General features: G+C 41.4%; 1 protein-coding gene across 8 annotated transcripts in view; it reads right to left on the bottom strand.

The window, feature by feature from the left end:
* The window catches only part of map2k4a (mitogen-activated protein kinase kinase 4a), a 191,580-nt gene that overhangs the window by 74,298 nt on the left and 89,904 nt on the right, over positions 1-27,378 (bottom strand). For 6 of the 8 annotated variants that reach the window (XM_068004322.1, XM_068004315.1, XM_068004316.1 and 3 more), the window contains 2 exons: positions 19,447-19,552; positions 9,845-9,943 (listed from right to left, as the gene is read on the bottom strand). In XM_068004322.1, coding sequence (XP_067860423.1) covers positions 9,845-9,943; positions 19,447-19,448 — 101 coding nt within the window. In that variant the 5' untranslated portion in view covers positions 19,449-19,552. Of the gene's footprint in view, positions 1-9,844; positions 9,944-11,435; positions 11,454-19,446; positions 19,553-27,378 lie in introns of those variants that run through there. The other 2 variants (XM_068004323.1, XM_068004317.1) reach the window with 2 other exon arrangements.

Genomic DNA, 27,378 nt, shown 5'->3' with positions numbered 1-27,378 from the left:
TCACCAAAGGACAAGAAAGGTCGGGGGTGGGGAAAGAGTTCGGGGTGTACGTTGATAAGTACTTATCAATGTACACCCCGAACTCTTTCCCCACCCCCAACTTGTAAGAAAATATTCACAAGAATTTTTTTTAAAATATGAATTTTGTTATCAGCATAGAAGCTCTCAAGCCATGTCTTGGCCACACTGATCACATCACTGTAAAGGAACGTTTTCATGCTTAAGGAAGCAGCTTTGCAGGAAACAGCAGGAGTTGCAATTTCAAATCAGCTGCAGCAAGATTTCAGAGCCACCCAAACCTGGAAAACATGGATTCCCATTGTTGGGGGCTCCAGAACACATATGCTGATTTGACGCAGGCACCCCTGCTCTTTTCTAGGGAGTTGCTCTCCAGGATGGTTCTCAAGAGTAATGTCACCAGACCTCATTTGATTTAAGATTCGACCAAGTTAATTATCATCTACAGGATGGGGGAATATCTTGTCACTTATAGTATAAATTGTTTTGTTATGGTCATATCATATTAACACATTCAGATGCATTACACACAGGTATTATTTACATGTATTGTACCCTTTTCTCAGTGTATTAATCCTTATAAAATGTTGCACATATTTTGGAATGTTACGTAAACATGTAATGACTTTTACATTAATTGTGCTTATTGCTGACCTGGCCCTAGGACTGCAATACTGTCAAAAATAAAACCTTCAATTTAATGCTACTTAATGCAGACCCTCAGATGCAGTTGCTACTGTCCATTAAGTATATAATGCCAGAGTCCTCATCAGGTGCCGAAAGCATTCTAGGCCCATTAAGTTATAGTGAAGAGAACAGGCCCAATATACTTTCAATCAAGCACATTTCTTCGTTTACATGCATATGCTATGCTATATGATATGATATGAGGTTTCTCTTTGGCTCAAACTGCTATTTTCAGTAGAGGCTCCCTTAGTGCGGTTGGCTGCCTCCCTCACATTGCTTTACCTAAATCCTGGTGACATTATTGATTGCAATTCAAAGAACTTAGCAAGCTCAAACCTGGATGAATGGCAGCTTAGGTTGTGAATTGTTTTAATTCTGGGTGGTGCGAATAAGTTAACTTGGTTGGCTGGGGTGGTGATAGCCCTTTCCTTGGTTTTGACACAAAAAAAAGATTGGAAACACTGCATCTACAATCTGATCTGGTTAATCTTCAGTTCTTTGCCTTTGGCTGAAAAATTGTTGTGGAGGCAGTTTTAAACAAACAGTCAGATTTGTAACATTGTTCCCACTTCCACAATAGTGGATGCGGGTGGTGGGGGGGGGGGGGGAAAGAGAGCAGAAGAAAACAAGGTTTGTTGGAGGGGAAAAAGGAATCAATAGTAGAAAAAGGCAAAATTAAAAGTTAAGACAATGGAAGGAAAAAAGACACCAGAGCAATGACGGAAAAAAATTAAACTGTTTTGTAAGTATTTTACTTTGGGGTTATTACTGTAACAAAGCTATTTCTGAAGTTTAAGAAGCAGAAAATGCTACCATAATTCAGCACAGTGCATGACCTAAATACAAACAAATTCAGTGAGCTCAGAAAAGTTCCCTGGTCTTTTTAACAATCCAAGAACATGAACTGTAGTTGTTATTTATTTATACATAAAAGGTACACTGAACTGACCTGTCAATCAAAATATCTGGGAGAAAAAGTGCTGAGAAATTAATATACATAACATATATGTTGCAAGTCAATGAATTTCCTATGGATACAAAAATATGGTTATATTATGACCAGTGTTAGGAAGGATCCAAGAGTTCAAAAAATTAACTTGGAATATGAGTACTTTCATGAAATACTAAAATTGTATGTGAACCCTAAAGCTATAGAGGCAAGGGTTTTAAGAAAACTTAATGTCTCAATACATCTCTAAGGACATCCTAAAGCACTTCACATACAATGACTTTTTAGTGGTCTCTATTGTTATGTTGACAAATGCAGCAGCCACTTTGTCCACAGCAAAGTCCGATAAACAACTTGCATTTATATAGCATCTTTAAAGTAGAAAAATGTCCCAAGGCACTTTACAGGAGCATAATCAGACAAACATTGACAATGAGCCAAAGAGAGAGATACTAGGATGGGTAACTAAAAGCTTGGTCAAAGAGGTAGAAGGAATGCAGTTTTTGGAAAGTTGTAAAGCTGGAGGAGGTTGCAGACATAGGGAGGAGCGAGGCCATGGAGGGATTTGAACACGAGGATGAAAATCTTAAAATCAATGCGTTGGTTGATCGGGAGCCAACATAGGTCAGTGAGCACAGGAGTGATGGGTGCGCGGGACTTGGTGCGGTTTAAGAAACGGGAGGCAGAATTTTGGATGAACGCAAGTTTATGGAGAATGGAAGATGGGAGGCCTGCCAGGGGGGTATTTGAATAGTTGAGCCTGGAGTTAACAAAAGCACGGATGATGTTTTCAGCAACAGATGAGCTGTGGTGGGGCAGAGACGGGCAATATTACAGAGGTGGAAGTAAACAATCTTTGTGATGGAGATGATATGGGGTCGTAAGCTCAGTTCGGGGTCAAACAGCACTGAGATAAACAGCCAATTAATCTATTCTTGATATTGATTGAGAGAGAAATGTTAGCCAGGATACCAGGAGAACTCCCTGCTCCTCTTCAACAGTTTAATGCAGCTTAATATAATATTCAGGCTTCCACCTGAACAGGTAGACAGAGCCGTTCTAGCATCTTTATCTGAAGAGACAGCACCTCCGGCAATAACGCATTCCATCAGTGCGGTCACAGGTCAGTTTACATTATGCCCTCGGGTCCTGAAGTGACATTTGGGCCCACAATCTTCTGATTCAAGAGGCAAGAGTATATCAACTGAACTAAACTGACACTTTGGAAGTAATTCTTGTATACAGGCTCAGATCAAAGTGAGGCTATTACGGGATGAAGCCGAAGCCTAAGCATACCATGCTAGGCTACAACACAAAGTAAATGTAATCCAGTATGACGGAAAATTCAGTTAACTTCATATCAATTACACCAAGGCATTTAATCCTCAATTCATCATCTTAAATGGGGCATTCTTGAAAACAGTGAAAAACATTCTCGGGAGGAAAAAAAAATACAATGAACCAGATTCTTCATGATAGATAATTTCAATGAGTTGAAAAGAAATCTGGCCCAGGTGAATTGGAATCCAGATTGGCAGACAAAACAGTAAATGAGCAATGGGAGGGCTTCAAAGAGGAGATAGTTTGGGTACAGACTAGACACATTCCTCTAATTTTTTTCCTATGTTTTACCCAAACTGCTTCAAAATATGGCACACTCACCCTGGTCAAATTCTTGGGTTGCTGCAGGATTGCTTTCCTTTTCCAGGTTGTATACAATTTGCAGTTTGCAGTGTAGTGCTATTATTTCTTTTTTGCAGTTACCTTAATAGTAACATGTTTAGCTGTTCTCCCATCAAAACTAGTCATATCAGCACAGCACCATAGATGGTTAATTATACAGGCTAGTGATGGTGCCAGACATTGGGTCCCCTTTTATAGGCTGCACCCTAAACTCAAGTCCAATAGAATCATGGAAATTACAGCAAATGCACTGGATATTTGGCCTACCTCACCTGTGCCTGCACTAGTTCTTGAACTGGAACTATATAACTCATTGCATTTCCGTGCCCTTTCCCATATCCTTTTATAGTCTTTGTTTCAAATAGTTATCCAAATCCACAGACAGAGGAAGAGTAGGAAGGCAGTGCAGGGGTCCCCTGCAGTCATCTCCCTCCAAAACAGGTATACCGTTTTGGATACTGTTGTGGGAGATGGCTCACCAGGGGAAGTTGGCAGCGGCCAGGTGCATGGCACCGTGGCTGCCTCTGCTGCACAGGAGGGCAGGAAAAAGAGTGGCAGAGCTATAGTGATAGGGGACTCGATTGTAAGGGGAATAGACAGGCGTTTCTGCGGACGCAACCGAGACTCCAGGATGGTATGTTGCCTCCCTGGTGCAAGGGTCAGGGATGTCTCGGAGCGGCTGCAGGACATTCTGGAGGGGGAGGGTGAACAGCCAGTTGTCGTGGTACATATAGGTACCAACGATATAGGTAAAAAACGGGATGAGGTCCTACAAGCTGAATTTAGGGAGTGAGGAGTTAAACTAAAAAGTAGGACCTCAAAGGTAGTAATCTCAGGATTGCTACCAGTGCCACGGGCTAGTCAGAGTAGGAATGACAGGATAGCTAGGATGAATACGTGGCTTGAGAGATGGTGCAAGAGGGAGGGATTCAAATTCCTGGGACATTGGAACCGGTTCTGGGGGAGGTGGGACCAGTACAAATTGGATGGTCTGCATCTGGGCAGGACTGGAACCAATGCCCTAGGGGGAGTGTTTGCTAGTGCTGTTGGGGAGGGTTTAAACTAATGTGGCAGGGGGATGGGAACCGATGCAGGAAGTCAGTGGGAAGTAAAGTGGTGACAGAAACAAAAGGCAGTAAGGGAGAGTGTACAAAACATGACCGGACAGATGGTCTGAGAAAGCAGGGCAAAGACCAAGGGAAGTCTAGATTAAACTGCATTTATTTCAATGCAAGAAGTCTGATGGGCAAGGCAGATGAACTCAGGGCATGGATGGGTACATGGGACTGGGATGTTATAGCTATTACTGAAACATGGCTAAGGGAGGGGCAGGACTGGCAGCTCAATGTTCCAGGGTACAGATGCTATAGGAAAGATACAGCAGGAGGTAAGAGAGGAGGGGGAGTTGCGTTCTTGATTAGGGAGAACATCACGGCAGTAGTGAGAGGGGATATATCCAAGGGTTCGCCCACTGAGTCTACATGGGTAGAACTGAAAAATAAGAAGGGAGAGATCACTTTGATAGGATTGTTCGACAGACCCCCAAATAGTCAACGGGAAATTGAGGAGCAAATATGTAAGGAGATTACAGACAGCTGCAAGAAAAATAGGGTGGTAATAGTAGGGGATTTTAACTTTCCCAACATTGACTGGGACAGCCATAGCATTAGGGGCTTGGATGGAGAGAAATTTGTTGAGTGTATTCAGGAGGAATCTCTCATTCAGCATGTGGATGGCCCGACTAGAGAGGGGGCAAAACTTGACCTCCTCTTGGGAAATAAGGAAGGGCAGGTGACAGAAGTGTTAGTGAGGGATCACTTTGGGACCAGTGATCATAATTCCATTAGTTTTAAGATAGCTATGGAGAATGATAGGTCTGGCCCAAAAGTTAAAATTCTAAATTGGGGAAAGGCCAATTTTGATGGTATTAGACAAGAACTTTCAGAAGTTGACTGGGAGAGTCTGTTGGCAGGCAAAGGGAGGTCTGGTAAGTGGGAGGCTTTCAAAAGTGTGTTAACCAGGGTTCAGGGTAAGCACATTCCTTATAAAGTGAAGGGCAAGGCTGGTAGAAGTAGGGAACCTTGGATGACTCGGGAGATTGAGGCCCTAGTCAAAAAGAAGGAGGCATATGACATGCATTGGCAGCTGGGATCAAGTGGATCCCTTGAAGATTATAGAGATTGCCGGAGTAGAGTTAAGAGAAATCAGGAGGGCAAAAAGGGGACATGAGATTGCTTTGGCAGATAAGGCAAAGGTGAATCCAAAGAGCTTCTACAAATACATAAAGGGCAAAAGAGTAACTAGGGAGAGAGTAGGGCCTCTTAAGGATCAACAAGGTCATCTATGTGCGGAACCACAAGAGATGGGTGAGATCCTAAATGAATATTTCACATCGGTATTTACGGTTGAGAAAGGCATGGATGTTAGGGAACTTGGGGAAATAAATAGTGATGTCTTGAGGAGTGTACATATTACAGAGAGGGAGGTGCTGGAAGTCTTAACGCGCATCAAGGTAGATAAATCTCCGGGACCTGATGAAATGTATCCCAGGACGTTATGGGAGGTTAGGGAGGAAATTGCGGGTCCCCTCGCAGAGATATTTGAATCATCGACAGCTGCAGGTGAGGTGCCTGAAGATTGGAGGGTAGCAAATGTTGTGCCTTTGTTTAAGAAGGGCGGCAGGGAAAAGCCTGGGAACTACAGACCGGTGAGCCTGACATCTGTAGTGGGTAAGTTGTTAGAGGGTATTCTGAGAGACAGGATCTACGGGCATTTGGAGAGGCAGGGACTGATTAGGAACAGTCAGCATGGTTTTGGGAGAGGAAAATCATGTCTCATGAATTTGATTGAAATTTTTGAAGGGGTAACCAAGAAGATAGATGAGGGCTGTGCAGTGGACGTGGTCTACATGGACTTTAGCAAAGCCTTTGACAAGGTACTGCATGGTAGGTTGTTACATAAGGTTAAATCTCACGGGATCCAAGGTGAGGTAGCCAATTGGATACAAAATTGGATTGACGACAGAAGACAGAGGGTGGTTGTAGAGGGTTGTTTTTCAAACTGGAGGCCTGTGACCAGTGGTGTGCCTCAGGGATCGGTGCTGGGTCCGCTGTTATTTGTTATTTATATTAATGATTTGGATGAGAATTTAGGAGGCATGGTTAGTAAGTTTGCAGATGACACCAAGATTGATGGCATTGTGGACAGTGAAGAAGGTTATCTAGGATTGCAACGGGATCTTGATAAATTGGGCCAGTGGGCCGATGAATGGCAGATGGAGTTTAATTTAGATAAATGTGAGGTGATGCATTTTGGTAGATCGAATCGGGCAAGGGCCTACTCCGTTAATGGTAGGGCGTTGGGGAGAGTTATAGAACAAAGATCTAGGAGTACAGGTTCATAGCTCCTTGAAAGTGGAGTCACAGGTGGACAGAGTGGTGAAGAAGGCATTCAGCATGCTTGGTTTATTGGTCAGAACATTGAATACAGGAGTTGGGATGTCTTGTTGAAGTTGTACAAGACATTAGTAAGGCCACACTTGGAATACTGTGTACAGTTCTGGTCACCCTATTATAGAAAGGATATTATTAAACTAGAAAGAGTGCAGAAAAGATTTACTCGGATGCTACTGGGACTTGATGGTTTGACTTCTAGGGAGAGGTTGGATAGACTGAGACTTTTTCCCCTGGAAAGTGGGAGGTTTTGGGGTGATCTTATAGAAGTCTATAAAATAATGAGGGGCATAGATAAGGTAGATAGTCAAAATCTTTTCCCAAAGGTAGGGGAGTCTATAATGAGGGGGCATAGATTTAAGGTGAGAAGGGAGAGATACAAAAGGGTCCAGAGGGGCAATTTTTTCACTCAAAGGGTGGTGAGTGTCTGGAACGAGCTGCCAGAGGCAGTAGTAGAGGCGGGTACAATTTTGTCTTTTAAAAAGCATTTGGACAGTTACATGGGTAAGATGGGTATAGAGGGATATGGGCCAAGTGCAGGCAATTGGGACTAGCTTAGTGGTATAAACTGGGCGACATGGACATGTTGGGCCGAAGGGCCTGTTTCCATGTTGTAAGATTCTATGATTCTATCCCTTTTAATTGAAGTTTATAGTCTGTAGAAGTTTGTAATCTATGTTGTAAAAATGACTTTTCTTCAGTAAATTTGTACCTATAAATAACAAACTTGGCATTAATATTTTAGGGCTTTAGTCATTTAAAGATTGTTGTTAATTGGTAAATGTATAAAATGAATCCAAACAGTGGATCACTACATTTAAATAGTCTATTCATGTAAAGAATGGTGGATAAAACCTATTTTCATACTAACTATACCAAAACTGGTTTAATGACTGAAATTAATGACTACAATCCCCTGCACTCTATTGCGCCCGTAGGTCTTTGACAGATACCGTGAGAAATTTTCAGTAAATCTAAACAACATTGCAGTAAAACCTAAAGCCAACAGCTAAAGTAGCAGGTCAGAGAGAAAATCAAGGGGTAGAATACACCGGAGCTTTGTTAAAGGAGATTGCACTTTTGTCAAACAGTAAGACCATAGCTGTGGTTGGTAATGCAAGATTATTCTTCATTCTTTCAACCTCCACTCAATTAAGATATCAAGTTAATACAGAAATGGACAGAGGAAATTTCAAGGCATCAAAGTGTTCAGGTTAGCTTGTATTATTGCAGGGCAATCACTTCAAATAAAGCTTGGTAATAGCAAGGCGCTCCAGGTAACTGCATTATGGATAGCAATGAGAGACTCTCCACATTTTGGCTCAAGTGCTAACAGCATGGTAATCCCTGTCCTGCCAAAGAGTAACACTTGCAAATTAATTCCACTTTCAAATTCACCAATCTGTTTAGTGATGGGGAAAAATGAATTTGGTAAATGTTCCTGCTAGAAGCTGAAGTAATATCTCTGTTTAAGAAAGTGTGGTTATCTTAAGAAGCAATCTCAGGAGGACATGGAAAGGTTAATAGATTGGACAAATAGGTATCAGGTAAAATTTAAGGTAGAGAAATGTAAGGTAATACATTTTGAAAGGATGAAGAGGGAGAGGATGTATACAGTAAAGGGTGAGACTTTAAAAGTAGAAGAGCGGAGAGATTTAGGGGTTTAGATACACAAATCTTAATCACCATGTCCTGCCACTTAATGCTGTAAAACAAAACACATGGGGATCCTAAACTTTCTATATAAAAGGTATAAAGTACAAAAACAGAGATAATGCTAAACCTATACAAATCATTGGTTAGGCTGCAGTTAGAACATGGTGTCCACTTTTGGGCACTTCACTTTAGCAAAGGTGTCAAGACTATGGAGTGTGCAGGAGATTCACTAAGATGGCACCAGGGATGAGTGTTTTTTGAGGACACATAATAAAAAGTGGGGCTTTTCATTAGAGCAAAAAAAATTAAGAGGAAATCTGATAAGTGTCTTCAAAGTTATGAGGGTTTTATAAGGTAAATTGGAAAAACTATTTCCACTGGTAAATTAGTAACAAGAGGTCATAAACTCAACATGAGTGCCAAAAGAATGGAGGGAAAGTTTAGATTTTAAAAAAATTCATAGAGGCTGTTAAGAGAAACAGTGGTGAAAGCATAATCTATAACGGCTTTCAAAAGAGAAGTGAAAAAATATTGGGGAAAAAAATGTAAAAAGGGTACGGGGTGTAAATGGACAGCTCTTTGAAAGTCAGCACAAACGCAATGGACTGAACGGCCTCCCGTTGTGCTGTAAAATTCAACGATTCTAAAAGAAAAAAGGTGGTGGGATCAAGTTCCGCACTGTTATTTCTCGAGTCAAGTGAAGCTCAGTTTCTTTTGTAGCATAAGTAGTTAGTGTCACAAGGCAATTTTCTCATTCATTTCCCTCCCCCTCATCTCGTTTCACCCCACGCTCCCCAAACCCCATGCATGACAGCACATCTATTTACACATGGGAGCTGAATGTACAAGACTAATATTTAAGTCAAAAAACTGGAACAAAAAGCCCAACAGAAATTGCAACCAAGTTTGACAGCTCTAATGTGTCTATTATGATAAAGCATGTATGAAATAAATTAAAATTAGCACAGTGTTTCCTCAAAAAGGCTGCACAGTATTGACAAATATGCAGAACATCTGGGTTACAAAATCTGAACCCACAGAACCAAGCTTTGGTGCCTAATCAAGTAGAGGCAAGCAGATATATCTATTTACATTAGTCAAAGAGAGATGTGCACAATATCCTTTTATCACCCCCAAACATTAATATGTATTATGTAAGTAAAGTGCACGATTGATATCTCATATGCAGTTACCAATTTTTTGCTACATTATCTTCTACAATAGTTGTGTGGGACAAGTCCAAGTGCTGTCTCTCTCTTGCTCTCCCCAACAAGTTTGAAGCTGCACAGTTGTCCAGGATGCAAACAGAAATGTAATTTACATGAATTATCAGAAATCTAAAAACTGGTTCCAGAATTTAATAGTTTCGATGTTACACATTATGCAAATCCAAACAAACCTTGTTCGTTTCATTTCCAATGATATGAAGTCTTCATCCACAGGAGCTGAAAGTTCCAAAGATCCAAGGTCTGGGCCCTGTTTTTGGGTGGGCCTGGACCTGCAGAAAATATCAGTATAAAATCTAACAGACTAATGGAAAAACAGTGGTAAATGTTAGCGCTGCAGCACTTAGTTTTTGAAGCTAATGGAAACTGTTGTCAAATAGCTAACTTAGAACTTGTAGCAGAGCAGAACAATACGGAACAGATATGCAAATTTTGCTTTGGGATTCTCAATGTATTGATACCAGACCAGTACAATCACACACATACACAAACATTTTTTCAACTCAAACTTGAAAATAGCTAATTTGGGTATACATTTAAAAAAAAAAATCAATCCTGTAAACCATGCATTATTTCTTGGCGAAAAGAGCAACATCCAATGCCCCTTCAGCAAATTTAGGTGTGTGCATACCAAACTTCAGATAGCCATTAAGCCTCACCTCGCATAGATTAAATGTGCCATGGATAGACGAATGGAAAACTGAAGTTGAAACTGAATAAAATGGTAAGTCAACGCAAAAAAATTTCTACCAAATTGGTGTTTGATCTTTCAACTGAAGAAAATTTTCAGATTCAATTTTTTCTGCTTCTAGTACCAGTTCAGTGGTGACAACCTTTCGAGAACTCTAATTCTACAATTCTGGCCTCTTGTGCACCCCGATTTCCTTCGCCCCTCCATTGGGGGCCATGCCTTCAGCTATCTAGGCCCTAAGCTCTGCAATTCCTGCCCTAAACCTCTCCACTGCCTTTGAGACGCTCCTTAAGACCTACAACTTTGACTAAGCTTTTAGTCACCTGTCCTATTTTCTCATGTGGCTCGCTGTCAAATTTTGTCTGATAATGCATTATGAAGCGTCTTGGGATGTTTTTACTACATTAAAGGCGGTATATAAATGCAAATTGTTGTTGTTTTTGACCAGTCAAACTTATTGTCGAGAAAAGTTTACACTAAGCACGTTTGTATGTGGTAGCACCGTGAGGCCAGCCTGACAAAAGTAACACTGCTTTTATCGACTTTAGTTACAGCTGTTCAGTTATAATTTTACAATGTTGCTTCATACAAATCCAGCTAAAACTATTTCATAAGCACATGGGTTCTCAACATTAGCATAATGATATGACGAAATAAATACAGAAATCATGTTCCAGGTCTCTTCTAATATTCACCCATGCAGACAGAATTATACTCTTGGAACAGAATTATATGCATCTAATTTGTTTCTTTAACAGGCCAATGGGGCCTGTGCCCAGGCATCCCCGCCAGTGGCCCCATGCAAATATGTTTCACTTAAGCAGAGTATATTGTGATATGATTTGCATTATCAATGCAGTGTGTAAACATTCTACGGGCCTATTACTTCATCAATTTTACACACGTTTGTGCTTTAATGGATTGCGGGGTGGGGGGGGGGGGGGGTGGTGTGGGAAGTGCAAAGGGACCCTAAGAATTCTTAATCTGGCTCTGCTCTTTGATGTGTGAAAATCAAGTCAAAATATTCAAACTCTTGTGTCCGAGTAGACTTCAAAATTTTGGGCCACAACTACCTGAAAAACTGTTGTTTGGAGCCCGTCTTCAATTAGAGGACAATCTTTACAAAAAGAAGAAGAAATACAAGAATATAAAAAAAGCAAAGAGAAAATAAACAATCGACAAGTTGCGAGAATACGACTGAGAACAAATCTCTGAAGACGTTATTTTCAATATAGGGCAGCATTTTAGCACCCGCTAACGGGTGCGTTCCTGGCTGGGGTGGGGGGGGCCCCGAAAATCGGGAAATCCCGGAGCGGGACCGGAGCCCGCCTCGAACCCGCGCACTTCTGGGTTCCCCGCTGACGCGCCGGCATGCGCGCGCAGCCCCCGCTGGTGGGAATCCCGCAGGCAATTAAAGCCAGCGGGATGCCTCTTGAAGTTATTTATTTGGCTTGTTCAGGTCATTAACTGACCTGATTAAGGGATTATGTGAGGAGGGGTGGGATTTTAGAGCAAACTGGGACTGTTTCCCACACTGGGGGAAACACTTCCAGTTCAAATGGACCTGTTGCAGCTGCAAAGGTCCATTTGACGGGTGGGGTGGGGTGGGGTGGGGTGGGGAGGGGAGGGGAGGTGGGGGAAGAGCCTCACTCATTGCAGGAGGCCACTCTGTCACTTGGGACAAAGTTTGGCTTCCACCACCCTCCTCCTAACAATCAAAGTCACCAACTTGCACACTTACCGTGGGGTCCAGAGACAAGTACCCACCTTGCGGACCCCCTTAGATGTACATCTTCCGGATGGGGGCCGCCGTAGCTGCAGTCATGACCTCCTCGGAGGGCGAACAGCATCATCAGCCTCGCCATCCACCTGTGACACGTGGAGCTCCACAACAGAGTGGTGTGACACATTCACCTGCACAGCAGGAGGGAGGGCTACCGCAGAGAGATGCGCGTCGCAGAGGGCACTACCCTCACCACAGGGTCCACAGACCGAGGCTCAGCTTCCTGGACCTCTCTGAGCAGCAGTGCACATGGAGGCTCAGAGTCACTCGACATGTTGTCGTGGACATCTGCAGCCTCCTTCATGCCAAGCTGCTCCTGGCTGGCCCGAGCACCATCTTCTTACCTGTCGCTGTCAAAGTCACCACTGCCCTCAACAACCTCTCCTCCGCATCCTTCCAGGGTGCAACCGGGGACATCACCGACGTCTCTCAGCCGTCTGCACAAAAGAGCCCTGCAAATACACCTACACCCACTCTGCAGTGACACAATGGGTGGCATCAGTTGTGGGTCTTCATAGTGATCCTCAGGAAAGGGCATTATTGCACAGACCAGACAAGATTCGCGAAGACATGGCAGTAGTGGTGCCAATATAATATGTAATGTGAGTTGGTCAGAAATTCAATATAAGTAACAACCATGACAAACCCTCAAACACCCTTGTGCATCCCCTTCATGCTCACGACACGTTTGCCTTACGCTGCCTCCTGCACATATGTGATGCATGCCCTGTGGCTGCAGCACAGGTAGTGGCAGGTTGAGTGAGGCTGGCCGTGAAAGAGATGCATGAGAGGGTGAGTATGAGATAGAGCCATGAGATTGTATGAGGATTGGGTTGAATGGTAGTGGCGGGATGAGTACTGGCGAAGTGAGTAGGTGCAGGTACGATGAGGATGAGGTTTGAGTGGGTATGAGGGGTGATGTGACAGAGTAGTGTTGGCAGTGCAGAAGGAGATGTGGGGTGGGGGCGGTGATGTGGCAGACGGAGTGTAGGGGAAAGAGTAAGTGTACTCACTTTGGCTGATCTACTGAGGTCATTGGAGCGCCTCCTGCACTGTATGCGGGTGGGCGATATGTTGGTGGTGCTGGTGACCTCCTTTGCCACCTCGAGCCAGGCCTTCCTGGTGGCAGAGGCAGGCCGCTTCCTTCCGCCCACCGGGGGGGGAAGATCTCTGTCCTCCCCCTCCTCCTCACCCCATGTATTGATACCTGGAGTGAGGTATCATTAAACTGGGAGCAGCCTTCCCCCTGGGCTGCTCCATGCTGTAATTTTTTCTGTTTGTTGCAGCATCTATCAGTGGAGGGCTGCCCCTTTAAATAGAGCTCCTCCAGCTGACAGATCTCACTGCGCATGCGCAGCCCGCCCGACGCGCAGATCAGCAGTGGGAAACCCGGAGGAGCAGGTAAGTGGATCCAATTGGGCTACGATCGCGCGGGGAGCTGACTCATTTCAACGGGCGTGTGGGTAACGCGCCCGATAGCCCGCCCGTCGAGAACCCGCAGCCCTGGTAACATCGGGCCCATAATGTCTGTGGAGTCCTTGACAAGAGTTAAGTGAGTGTTCAAATGGTACTTCAAGCAATTATGTACCGTATTCCTGTTTGTAGTTGAACAGTTATCTTTTAATTTTAATTCTACTCAGCTTTATGATAGGTAACACAATGAACCAATTAAACAAGCAGCCTAAACCAGATAAATGTAAATTCTGATGGCATGCCTAAAAAAAGTATTACTGCTGCTCTGGAAGGCACATCCATTATAATAGTGTTTGTAATGTAATCATTGTTCCCGAGTAAAGCCGATTTCATCTCAGTGTTGATGGGAATTATCTCTTAAATGGGGGGAAAAAAAGTGACAAAGCTGGTGATGCAAATAAAAGGCCAGGAAAGGCAGAAATTATTCAATTCAGGAGGACATTCCAAAATGAAGGGCAGACAGGTGTCCTACTTCTAGGCTTGTGCCAGTAACGCTGATGTGACATTAAAGGTGAATGAGAATTTTTAAAAAATTGTGTGGCAATATAACTTTGAGCGTGTCAATTATCCAAAGTATTTTATAAGTACAAAACATCTGTTGTCTACATTTTTCAATTTCAAAAGATGCAGGCTGGTTACAAAATTGAGCTTGTGTTTAACAAGCCAATCAACTGTTTGCACAATCAGGCAAAAATAAAACATTCAGCCCAAATGGTCTCCACATCAGAGAACAAATGCAGTGATATTTGGTCTGATAAGCTAAACAGGCCAAGAAAGAATTTCTTCCAAGTTTATAAAAATTCTTACTAGATTTGAAACAAGACACTAAAAATCCATACCATGAATGGTTGTTTTAAAACTGGGAAGTGGTGGGGGGCTTAAACTGCTATTAAATACTTAGATGTTGATTGAAATCTTCAAATATACTGGTTATTTTCACAAGTCCTATATGTAATATGCAGTTCTTTACCAAAAGAAGATTAGTGTAGCTCTCTTTCTGCCCACTCTTTACAGCAATGAAATAACCCCCAATGTCCACTTTTCTTCCCTAACACCTAACAACACAGGCAGCCTCAACATTCAATGTGCAGTTCCATGTGGGAGCAGTGACACAGAGGCCCCGATTTTAACAGGGGCGGGAACAGAGCCTGCTAGCCGCAAAGTGGGCAGCAGACCTGGAAACGGAGACGTTGAGGCCAGGCCTCATTTCCATAAATTTTGTCAGACACCCGCCCAGATCCACTACCTGACCGGTGTGTGGGATCAGGAATTCGGGAGGCTGCTGTCCAGCAGTCATGCAAGTGGTGACGAGGATTCAATCGGTGTGAGGGGTGGGGTGGTAGGAAACCCAGGTCAAGGGAGGCCCAGGGTCTCCTTGTGGGGCCCAGAGCTCCTCCAGGCCCACAAGGAAACCTGAACTTTAAAAAAAAAAATCAAAAGCTTAACTGCTGGACTTCTTCTGGTCCACAATCTAGTTCCCGGCAGGTTTGGCCTGACGAGGAAGCAGTCACCCTCAGGCCTCCGACCAAAATTGCAGTCGGGTCCCATTTAAGACAGCGGGGCCTGGTCTGCATATTTAAAGCAGGACCTCACTGCCTTCCTGTGAATGCCCTGCTCAAAACAGCAGGCTAATATTAGGAACTGGCAGGAAGGCAGCAGGGTCATCATCGGGGTCAGCGGCTGCCCTTATTTTAACTGCCCCCCGCCCAGTTTCCACCCGGTGGGGGGAGTTAAAATCAGGGTCAGAGAGTTTGCAGGCTATTCAAATGCCAATGGCGTCATCCCCAAACCCAATCTTGCTCCCATCACCACCGCCCCCCCCCCCCCCCCCACCGCAGACAATGCAGCAGGGGACACTGAACAACAGGAAACCCCTTGATCCTCCTGCCCCCTCCCCCCAACTCAAGTGCTGAGGCCACTTGCAGCATCCCAAATGCAGCCCTGGCTAAAATCAGCTAACAGACCAGAGATTAAACCTGCTATCTTTTAGCCTGTATGATTTGGTTCAAAAGTTTTTAACTCACTAAAAATCATAAAGGTAAACAGTGTCTTACTTTTAATACTGAAATAGGACAAAGCTGATTATGTACAAGATACAGCTATTAATATAAGAAACATAAGAAATAGGAGCAGGAGTAGGCCATACAGACCCTCGAGCCTGCTCAGTCATTCAATAAGATCATGGCTGATCTTCGACCTCAACTCCACTTTCCCGCCCGATCCCCATACCCTTGATTCCTCAGAGTCCAAAAATCTATTGACCTCAGCCTTGAATATACTCAATGACTGAGCATCTACAGCCCTCTGTGGTAGAGAATTCTTAAGATTCACAACCCTCTGAGTGAAGAAATTTCTCCTCATCTCAGTCCTAAATGGCCCACCCCTTATTTTGAGACTATGAACCTTAGTTTTAGACTCTTCAGCCAGGGGAAACAGCCTCATCATCTACACTGTTAAGTCCTCTCAGAATCTTATATGTTTCAATGAGATCACCTCTCATTCTTCTAAACTCCAGTGCACAGGTCCATTCCACTCAATCTTTCCTCATAGGACAACCCTCTCATCCCAGGAATCAATCTAGTGAATTTTCGCTGCACAGCCCCCAAGGCAAGTATATCCTTCCTTAGGTAAGGAGACCAAAACTGTACACAGTACTCCAGGTGTGTCTCATCAAAGCCCTACACAATTGCAGCAAGACTTCCTTACTCATGTATCCCTTGCAATAAAAGCCAACATAACATTTGCCTTCCTAATTGCTTGCTGTACCTGCATGTTAAATGTTGGTGTTCAGAGGGATTTGGGTGTCCTTGTACACGAAACACAAAAACTTAATAGTTTCTCAGCATTTAAAAAATATTCTGTTTTTCTATTCTTCCTACCAAAGTGAATAACCTCACATTTCCCCACAGTATACTCCATCTGTCACCTTCTTGCCCACTCACTTAACCGGTCTATATCCCTTCATGGACTCTGTGTCCTCACAGCTTACTTTCCCACCTAGCTTTTTGGGTGGGAGCTCAGCTTAGCCCACAATGTAACAATTAGTTACACATTTTTCAGCTATCCATATAATGCAGGCTGGCTGTACTTTCTTTTAAAAAAATAACAGCACCAAGGCATGTCTGAGAACACAAACCTGCACAGCACTGCCTTGCTCCTCCCCTTCATTTTATGAACATGGATGTTACCACAGGATATTGCGATCGGCAGTTTATTTTAAAATCAAGAGCCACTGATGCAAAATATAATGTGTTGTAATTCAAATCAAGTGTGACAAATACAATACCTACCATTTCAGAACAGAAATCACAAGCAGGACATCTACATTTCTCGAATGCAAAGACATATGAAGGAGTTTCAGCTGTGGTGTGTAGCAAGTCATCGATATTTGCATTTGCTTCTAATTAAACCTTCACAAAATCACAATCATACAGCACAGAAGGAGGCTATTCGGCCAATCATGCCTGTGCTGGCTCTTTGAAAGAGCTAACCAATTAGTCCCACTCCCCCTGCTCTTTCCTCATAGCCCTGCAAATTACACCTTTTCAAATTTATATCTAATTCCCTTTTGAAAGTTATTGTTAAATCTGCTTCACTACCCTTTCAGGCATGCATTCCAGATCATAACTTGCTACATAAAAAATATTTCTCCTAATCTCCCTGTTGCCAATTATCTTAAAACTGCGTCCTTTGGTTACTGACCCTTCTGCCACTGGAAACAGTTTCTCCTTATTTACTCTATCAAAGCCCCTCAATTTTGAACACCTCTATTAAATCTCCCCTTAACCTTCTCTGCCTTAAGGAGAACAATCCCAGCTTCTCTAGTCTCTACACATAACTGAAGTCCCTTATACCTGCTACCATTCTAGTAAATCTCCTCTGTATCCTCTCCAAGGGTGTAGAGAAATTATAAATTATTGGGACAAGAGATTGTAAGTTTAAACAAATGGAGATGAACTTAGAGATGATCATAAACAAAAATTTTTCAAGATTTTGCATTTAACTGTGATGAGCTCCTGGGACAGGACCATTTACAGCCCAGTTAATTGATTTACAAAGAATTATATAGAACGTACAACACAGAAACAGGCCATTCAGCCCAACTGGTCTACGAATGTGCAACAAATCTGCTAAAAAGAACCTGCCAGAACTTAATGGGGATAAAAGCCCTCAAAATTTACAATGTGCAGATACTTGTAATCTATTTTTTTAATAAAACTAGATTTTTCTCAGGGCCTCAGAAAATGTTTAAAGATGTGTACGTATTTCATGAAAATTGCATCTTCAATACATTAAACCAAACAACTACCCTGCAACTTCATCAGCTGAATCCTGGAATACTTTTACTTTAATGTACCCAGTTTTCATTCAAAGAACTGCATATTTCCACAAACAAACAAACTCTGCGACAGTTAAAAGTCCTGTAAAATAAACTAATTTTGCAACAGATTTACAATATTATGACTACAAAAACTAATATATTGAAAAGCTAGTTTTGCAAAGGAATGTTTGCTGTCATTTAAGGTATGCATATAATAAAGGTTCAGAACAACAGACCTAATTATTAAGTGAGTAGTCATTTCTCTAATAATGCCAGATTCAGAATCCACTTGTGTTGGAACTTTTTTACTGCAATGAACATCAAGCGTAGTAGGTTCACAAATAACGCATATGCAAATACATGTTAACACCATTGCTTTTCTTTCCCCCTCAAAATTCTTTTTTTCAAAAAAAACTGCCTGCCACTATCCTTCACCAGCTCAGAAATTTAAGGGTCCATGGCTGCCCATGTCTGCTCTCAATGTGAAATGCACTTCAGTTAGCAAGGACCACCTGTCCCCTCAGAACTTAAGCCTCGCTACCACTTGGTAAAGTCCACTGAATTGATGGAAGCTAGCCAGAGCTTCAATTCTGACCTTATGGTTGGAAGTCAAACACTAAACCATTTGAGCTAAAAACCGTACGGTTTTATTTGAAATGTTGTTGAACTCTTTGAAAATGGGCACATAAGCAACTTAAGTGCCCTGACAAATGAAGTAACCAATAACTTTCATGGATTCAAGGGCCATTTATCAATGGACAAGATGGCATGATCTAGTATTAGCAGAACAATCTGAAAGGAATCTACATATCATTATAAAGTGAGTTAGTCGCTCACTAATGGGACTCAATGTCTGATAGTATACAAATCAACCTATCCAGTTGTTCAGCCATATTACAACAGACAAATGTTCACACTTCTTAAAAGCATTTTTAATCCAAGTATTGACTGCAAGTTATAAAACAGATTGACAATACATGCAAATGGAAATCTGCAGAAGTCAGCTTAGGCCATACAATATCTATGTCTCGAAACTGAAAATTGAAAACATTCATTCATATTTGACAGAGAATGTAAACTTATAAACAATGACCAATTGCTAACATATTTCTTAATTTCAATTTCATTCACAGCTAGCTCACACATTTACCACCACATCATATTATTCAGTAGTGCTCTGGCAAATACAAAGCAATCTAAAGCACTCAAATCTCAGTCATGACTTCCCCACAGTACAAATTGTTCATCTTCACCTGGTCATCAAGCACAGCACTGAGTGAAAGGTAAGGTACCGAACCAATAGAAACAGGGATTCTCAGGCTGCACTACGATTAACTCCTGCTGACTGGCCATAGAGGAACACTGATGGAGACCATTAATAGACCCATCTTCTCTGCTGGAGGTTACAAAAAGGGCATTGAAAACAGTGCTCCAGGATTTGCTCTAGTACACACATTACCAATCTTAACTGATTTTTAAAATAGTAAAACTAGAAAACTCCACTCACATGTGTGGGTTCTGAAAGTGAACTCCTCCTGAAGGATTTAACGTAAGCCTCGCTGTTGTCTTGAAGGCTGGGTTGGCAAAATTCAACTTCAATGCTTTGCGTTTAACTGTTTAAAAAAAATGATGAGAAATAAGGGAACAGATATGTTAAATCATACCTTCCACTGGGTACTAGATGCTGCGTTTTTGCTCAACAATTTGGGTAATTAATATTTAGAACACTCAAACATGTGAAGACCTCACAAACTTATCCCCCATATCTTGAAAAGCCGGAATATTTTCAAGTCCATTTACAGGTCTTTAAACCTGCAAGAAAAACTCTTAACATTATACCAAGCAGAATGTGAATAAATGATATATTTGTACTAAAACAGACAAATCCAACCACTCTGCTCTATTTCACATTAAACCAGGCTATATGTTCTTTAGTTTATAGAATATTGTCAGTATGAAAGTTTTTCACAAAGCACAGAAATATTTCAAGTTAGCAAAGGGATGCAAGTCAATCTAAAGATCTAACCTACAAGACCCACTAACCCCAGTTTTACTTCATGGACACAAATTCCCATTAGTTGCATATTCGTTGAAGGATTGCTTAAGGACACATGACTGTATAGGAAGGAAAAACAAATACATCCGTTCAATTCTGTAATTCAGTAATGAATTCAAATATTTTGTTTATGATTTGTGACACTGTACATCTATCAATTGGAAGAAAATGAGGACTGCCTCTTTATAAAGGAATTAAATCTTGCCACTTTGTTTTCATTTTTGGGGACATACAGCTTTGCTCTATTGCTGCATTTTCTGTGATATGCGTGATAGACTTCAGCAACAAATTTCTAATTACAGATTTTATGCATGGTTCTGGGATTGCAACACAATAAAATCCCATACTATGTACAGTAAGACAATCAATTATAGTTTAGCAAACAATTTTTCAAAGCAGATAATATGAGCTGGGAAGCAGCGGAGCACAATTATTTTGTCATCCAACACCAAATCTCTCGCCTGGTAGAGTTCACCAGATAGTGATCAGGGAGGGGAACTCCAGCTGAATTTTCTCCTCCCTTGCCAAGAGGCACTCAGGCTGATTGTAGCATTAATTCCACTACCCCAGCTGAGTTTAGTTAACTATGCACAGATTAGGAAATGAATCTGGACCATTCTGATATGTATGGCTACGTTCCTTGCAGCAAAAACCATGGCCGTTAGTTGTCATGGACAAAATATTGCCCACAGCAAAATTTTATTTGGTCTGGGGAAATGAAGCAGGTTTCAGATGAATTGATACGAAGACTTTCTACCACAAGATACACGGATGAGTTACATTTTCCATACACATGTTTACACACATGCACCAAATCGCTCAGAAAAGAAAATGACAGATGACTGTTCCCACTTCAAGGAACATGTTATTTCGCCATTTAAAAAACAAGCCATGTATAACTGATATTTTATTTCACCATTTCAAATCTAGCAAACAAGGGATACTGGGTCGGTCACTGAACTAGCACCAAATAGTAAATGTTTGTCACTGAAATCCTGACACAAACATCAGTGTACTGAAAACTGGATGTAATGACTACCATTACATTATGGGGCTGATTAACTACACAACCAGTTTACTGCAGTCATCTATTAATGACTACGAGTATTTACCTTCAACGTCTGAATGTTGAGCTGAAACTAAACACCGACTTTGAACTTGTCCGTGGCTACATTAAACTGAAAACTGTAGAATGCCAAGCTGGCAACAACAAAATCTGAATGCTTACTACAAACAAAAGTTGATGTTGCCAAGTTACACTGAAAATACCAGGTTTCAGTGAAATTACTTCACAGCTGTGCATTTCTTCAGTCCAATGAAATCTGGTTTTGGGAACTTGAATACAACTATCAAATTCCAAGTAATTTGGGTCCATACAGTAGGTCCTTTCATTATTAAAGGGAAAGGCAAATCTAGGAAGCAATACATTTTATTCAAAATACTCTGCTTCCCCACTGCCCTTTTGACAAGGGAAAAAAATGTACTCACTACAATTCAATTCAACATTATTAGAAAAACAACAACAATTCTATCAGTTGCTGGGAGCTATATCAGATCAAGCCTCCCTACCTTCTAGGTCAGGCCATGACATCATAGCTGGGGTGTCTCCTGAAACAGCTCCATTGTAAAGTGGGGACTACAACTTCAAACCAGCCCAAGAGCCATCCCAGAACTCGAGTCAGTCAGGAAATGACACCACTGGTTAGATACTCAACACCTCAGCCAGTAGCAGATTCCTGGAATGCAATGGCTCCAGAGCAATTCTCCAGCCTGCTCCAAGTTTCTGCTGCAGTTGCAGCACACCCAGGATTGCACCTCATGGATCAGCACACCAGGGAATGAGGCCTGAACTTGCATTCCTCCTGGTACCTGAAGAAATCTGCTTCTCCCCCTCTTTTTAAAAAAAATTTTTTTGGTGAATACATGTTCATTAAAAAAAAAATCAGGGAATATTCACCAACACCTTCACAAAGATCACAAAAGATAAGTACACAAGAGCCATTTAGCTCATTCTTCCATAGAAAGCTACAATACCCCCACATCAAACATTCAACTGCCTTTTAAATGACAAAGGTTTTTGCCTTCACTATCCTATGTGAAGGAGATTCCATGCATTGATCACTGAGTGCAGACTTGCCTTCCCCCTTTCACTCAGCCCCCAAGCTCTATACTAGTAATTTTTGAACTGGGGTCCTCAAAGTCAACATTGTCATAATTAGCACTGAGGAATAAGTGAAGCTCTGAATGCAACAATGTGGAGACAAGGCAATACTGACAGAATTCCGTTAGAAAACAGTAACGTACAATGAGCTGACAGAGGATTTTCAGGAGGGTTTAAAAGACTCGCCACAGTTCAGGTACGCTGTTGCCCTGGTCATGCATTTCCATGGCCCAGGCTCAGAGAATAGTTCTTGGTGTCTTGAGAAAACAGCGTCCAACCATAAGGCAACACCCTCTTTTGATGATCCCTGTTAGGCACAAACCAGTGCCTTGAATTTTAGAGGTTACACTCCAGTGAGATGCATAAATAAAGTGGCCATAAAATCGCCATCTTTAGCCCCAAGGTCCATTAATCGAAATATTGTACATTTGGCATCTTCATTATTAGCAATATGCAGCTTTATCATGGGTACAATACGGTTGAATTTACACTAAGGCCCCAGGAGTACATCAATATTTCAAAACACCAAAGTTTCCCTGCAATGGGAACATTTCAATTCAACTGAAAAAACAAACTGTTTGGATGTAATTATAGATTAATTAAGATGTTATTGTTATACTGCAAATACTGAATAGTAATGCTTAGGATTGAAGTTTCAAGTTGTATTTTGGTAAATATAGGACTGAGGCAGGGATCGATCACTTCTGGGCTCTATATAAGGTACATATTAAGAGTACAAATAACTGTGCTCTTCCAGTCATTTACCTGCTCTAAGGGGAAGCATCTTATACCTAATTGGTATGCCGCAAGAAAGCTCCAAGACTCAGAATAGTGTGTTGAGATTTGCTGTGATAGAACTTGCAGTTTAACAACCTGTGACACATTGCATTAGTCCAATTACAATATACTGCTAGATGTTCTCAGTTAATACACAATGTTGCATACTTTATTCAGCTTGCTTTAAAAACCCTTCCAAGAGGGCTATAAAAATGTAGCCAACAGTACCAAAAATTTTGGAAGGAAAATGATAGATCTCCAATTTTCACCAAAAATAGAATTAATGCAAAAAATGTATTAGATTTGATTCAAGTCCCAAGTAACAGCAGCCAGTTTAAACTAACACTGCACATGTCGAGAGTATTTTTTTTGTTTTAAAAACCTCAGTCAATTTTCAGATTATGCGTCACCCTATCTCTAAAATGGGTAATCGCTCAAATCAGCAAACTCTACTCAGAGGACAGTTATTTCAACAGCGTACATTCTTCTCCAATCATGTAATTTGCCTTTCACTCTCCCTATTTTGGTAGTCTCCATAGACATCACCACGTATGACTCTCCAGCAGTCCTGACTTTTATAATGCTCTTTGTGGAGAATTTTCATTGAATTGCACCCACACTGTCACTGAGTAGAAGTGTCCAAACCCAAGCAAACTTTTTCTTCTAATGCAAGCACAAAGTCTGTTAAATCTTATGAAAATCTGTATAATATACAACAAAACTTCACCTGTTACTGCTCAAATATGGTTTCTTCCATTCTAATTCCAATTTACTGATTAAAAGATGCACACAAAGAATAAATGTGAAAGATTTTAGAAGGTGCCACACAAAAGGTTCTTACACAAGCTTAAGGGCTCATGGGGTTGGGGGTAATATATTAGCATGGGTAGAGGATTGGTTAACGGACAGAAAACAGACTTGGAATGAACGGGTCAGTTTCAGGTTGGCAGGCTGTTACTAGTTGGGTGCCGCAGGGATCAGTGCTTGGGCCTCGGCCATTTACAATCTATATTAATGACTTAGATGAAGGGACCAAGTGTAATATATCCAAGTTTGCTGATGATACAAAGCTAGGTGGGAAAACAAGCTGTGAGGAGGACACAAAGAGTCTGCAAAGGGATATAGACAAGTTAAGTGCTTGGGCAGGAAGGTGGCAGATGAAATATAATGTGAAAATGAGGTTATTCACTTTGGTAGGAAGAATAGAAAAACAGAACACTTTTTAAAATGCTGAGAAACTATTAAATGTTGGTGTTCAGAGGGATTTGGCTGTCCTTGTACACAAAACACAAAGTTAACATGCAGGTACAGCAAGTAATAGGAAGGCAAATGGTAAGTTGGCCTTTATTACAAGGAGGTTGGAGTACAAGAGTAAGGAAGTCTTGCTGCAATTGTACATGGCTTTGATGAGACCTCACCTGGAGTACTGTGCGCAGTTTTGGCTTCCTTACCTTAGCAAGGATATACTTGCCTTAGAGGCGGTGCAACAAAGATTCACTGGATTGATTCCTGGGATGAGAGGGTTGTCCTATGAGGAATGATTGGGTAGAATGGGCATATACTCTCTGGAGTTTAGAAGAATGAGAGGTGAACTCATTGAAACATAAGATTGCAAGAGGGCTTGACAGAGTAGATGCGGAGAGGCTGTTTCCCCTGGCTGGAGAGTCTAGAACTAGGGGGTCATAGTCTCAGGATAAGGGGTGGCTATTCATGACTGAGATGAGGAGAAATTTCTTCATTCAGAGGTTTGTGAATCTTTGGAATTCTCTACCCCAGAGGGCTGTGGATGCTCATTGAGTATATTCAAGACTGAGATCGATGGATATTTGCACACTAAGGGAATCAAGGGATGTGGTGATCAGGCGGTAAAGTGGAGTTGAGGTCGAAGATCAGCCATGATCTTACTGAATGGCAGAGCAGGCTTGAGGGGCCATATCGCCAACTCCTGCTCCTATTTCTTATGTTCTTAAATTAGAAGGTTTAAAATGCCTGAAACCGCAAACCCCTAAGACCAAAATTCTCGTCATTTTAGTCATTTACTGTAGGAGAAGCTGTGGCAAATCAGATACTAAAGGGTTAACTTCCTTACAAAAGGCATGTTGGTATTTGAACCCTGAATAAAGTTGTGCAAATTAAGACAAAAACAAAGGAATTTCCTCTCCACTCATAACCAGCAATCAGGATAGGTCAATCAACAAAACAATTACAAGTATGCATTATACCATTTTAATTTTAACAGCATGTGAAAGACCTATAGAAATAAATCAAAAATTGTAAGGTTCCAATTAAAAGTTATCTTTTGATCCTTAAGAGATCATGCTAATTAAAGGTTTCCTCAGAGGAGCTTCTATTACTACTCTAAGGAGCAGAAAATACCCAAGTCTTTGGGACAAAAAATGACTTCAAGGAAGTAAATTTGTAGTTATTGAATTGGAATCTTAACTTTAATAAAGATTGCCTGATGGAATGCTTTAATTCAGGGCAAGAAAAAGTATTTAAAGGAAAGGCTTTTGCCAAGTAATTGGATAATTGGAGTAAGAGCCAAAAAAAAAGATTTAAAAAGGAGAATGTTTGAAGAAATAATTGTTGGAAGTGCAGCAATAGATAAATGAAAAATGCTTGGATGAAATGTTAGCATAAGATCCAGCAGTAACTCAGTAGTAAAAGTTCTCAAAATATACCATAAAGATAAAATTAGAACTGTACAGAGGAACTCAAAACTGTTCAGATTTGGCTATATTAATGTGGTCATATGTCTTTATAATAATGTTACCCAACTGATTGAAACAGGAAGCATATGACTTCTACGTATTGATCATTCTTTAAATTCAAAATGACTAACTGAAAGCCGCAGAACTAAAACTGAATGAGTTATGCTACCTTAAACTGAACCCAGTTAAGGCTGCGATACCGTAGTGCTGAAATCATATACCTGCACTACGTTAAATCGAGTACAGTTAAGACTGCACTACAACAATTCTGAGACTGAGTTACATCATATTAAATTGAACCCAGCTAATGCCCAGATGTTTAGCATTGTAGGTGGTGACTAATATGACAATCACATTATTCTTACCTAGGCAGAATCAGTGAAAGAAAGTAGTTAGCAGTACATTTTTTTTGTCCTGTTGAGCTAAAAGTTAAATAGTGGCTATTTTTTACCATGTTTTTACTGACAGCCATGATAGCTTAATCAATGTTACATGAGTCAGTTTATGTAGAACAATTCAAGAGCCACACAAAACCCTACAAAGTTCAATCCCAATGTATTTCTTACATCTTGCAGGGGAAACTCTTCCTGACATTATTCGGTACAAAATGCAAGAGTCATCTCAGACAAACCTTAAATTGTACCTATTTAAGATAACTAATCCAGAACATGGCCTCCCTAATGGGTAGCAACAAGTCAGTAACTAAGGATAATTGACTATGCCAAACTAATTACATTAAGGACCGGGTCAGATTCCTGCACAAGTACAGCACCAAAACAAATATGAAGTGGGCGAGAAGGTGGCAGGTGGAGGATAATGTGGGAAAATGTGAAATTATCCACTTTGGTAGGAAGAATAGAAAAGCAGAATATTTTTTTTTAAAAAGGTGAGACACTAAGAAATGTTTGGAGTCAGAGGGATTTGGGTGTCCTTGTACACAAATCACAGAAAGTTAACATGCAGGTACAGCAAGCAACTAGGAAGGCAAATGGTATGTTAGCCTTTATTGCAAAGGGGTTGGATTATAAGAGTAAGGAGATCTTGCTGCAATTATGTAGGGCTCCGGTGAGACCACACCTGAAGTACTGTGTACAGTTTTGGTCTCCTTACTGAAGGAAGGATATACTTGCCTTAGAGGGGGTGCAATGAAGATTCACTAGATTGATTCTTGGGATGAGAAGGTTGTCCTATGAGGAGAGATTGAGTAGAATGGACCTATACTCTCTGGACTTTAGAGGAATGAGAGGTGATCTTGAAATGTATAAAATTCTTAGAAGCCTTGACAGGGTAGATGCTGAGAGGCAGTTTCCCCTGGCTGGAGATGGGACCTCGGGGGTCATAATCTCAAGATAAGGGGTCGGCCATTTATGACCGAGATGAGGGTTGTGAATCTTTGGAATTCTCCACCCCAGAGGGCTGTGGATGCTCAGTCGTTGATTATATTCAAGACTGAGGCCGATGATATTTAGACGCTAAGGGAATCAAGGGATATGGGGATAGGGCGGGAAAGTGAAGTTGAGGTAAAAGATCAGCCATGATCTTGTTGAATGGGGGCCGAATGGCCTACTCCTGCTCCTATTTCTTATGTTCTTATGACTGATGGTTAATGATAGTCTCCACTTCAACTTGCCAACTCAATCTACGGACTCTAGTTCCAACACAACTGACCTCCCGAATAAAAAGGACAACAGCCACAAGGAATATCATCTTAGGAACAGGTGCATTGGTACATCA

The sequence above is a fragment of the Heptranchias perlo genome, chromosome 23 (assembly GCF_035084215.1).
Source record: "Heptranchias perlo isolate sHepPer1 chromosome 23, sHepPer1.hap1, whole genome shotgun sequence".
Classification (NCBI taxonomy): domain Eukaryota; kingdom Metazoa; phylum Chordata; class Chondrichthyes; order Hexanchiformes; family Hexanchidae; genus Heptranchias; species Heptranchias perlo.
The sequence above is the reverse complement of the archived record's forward strand: the minus strand, read 5'-3'. Positions and strand labels throughout refer to the sequence as shown.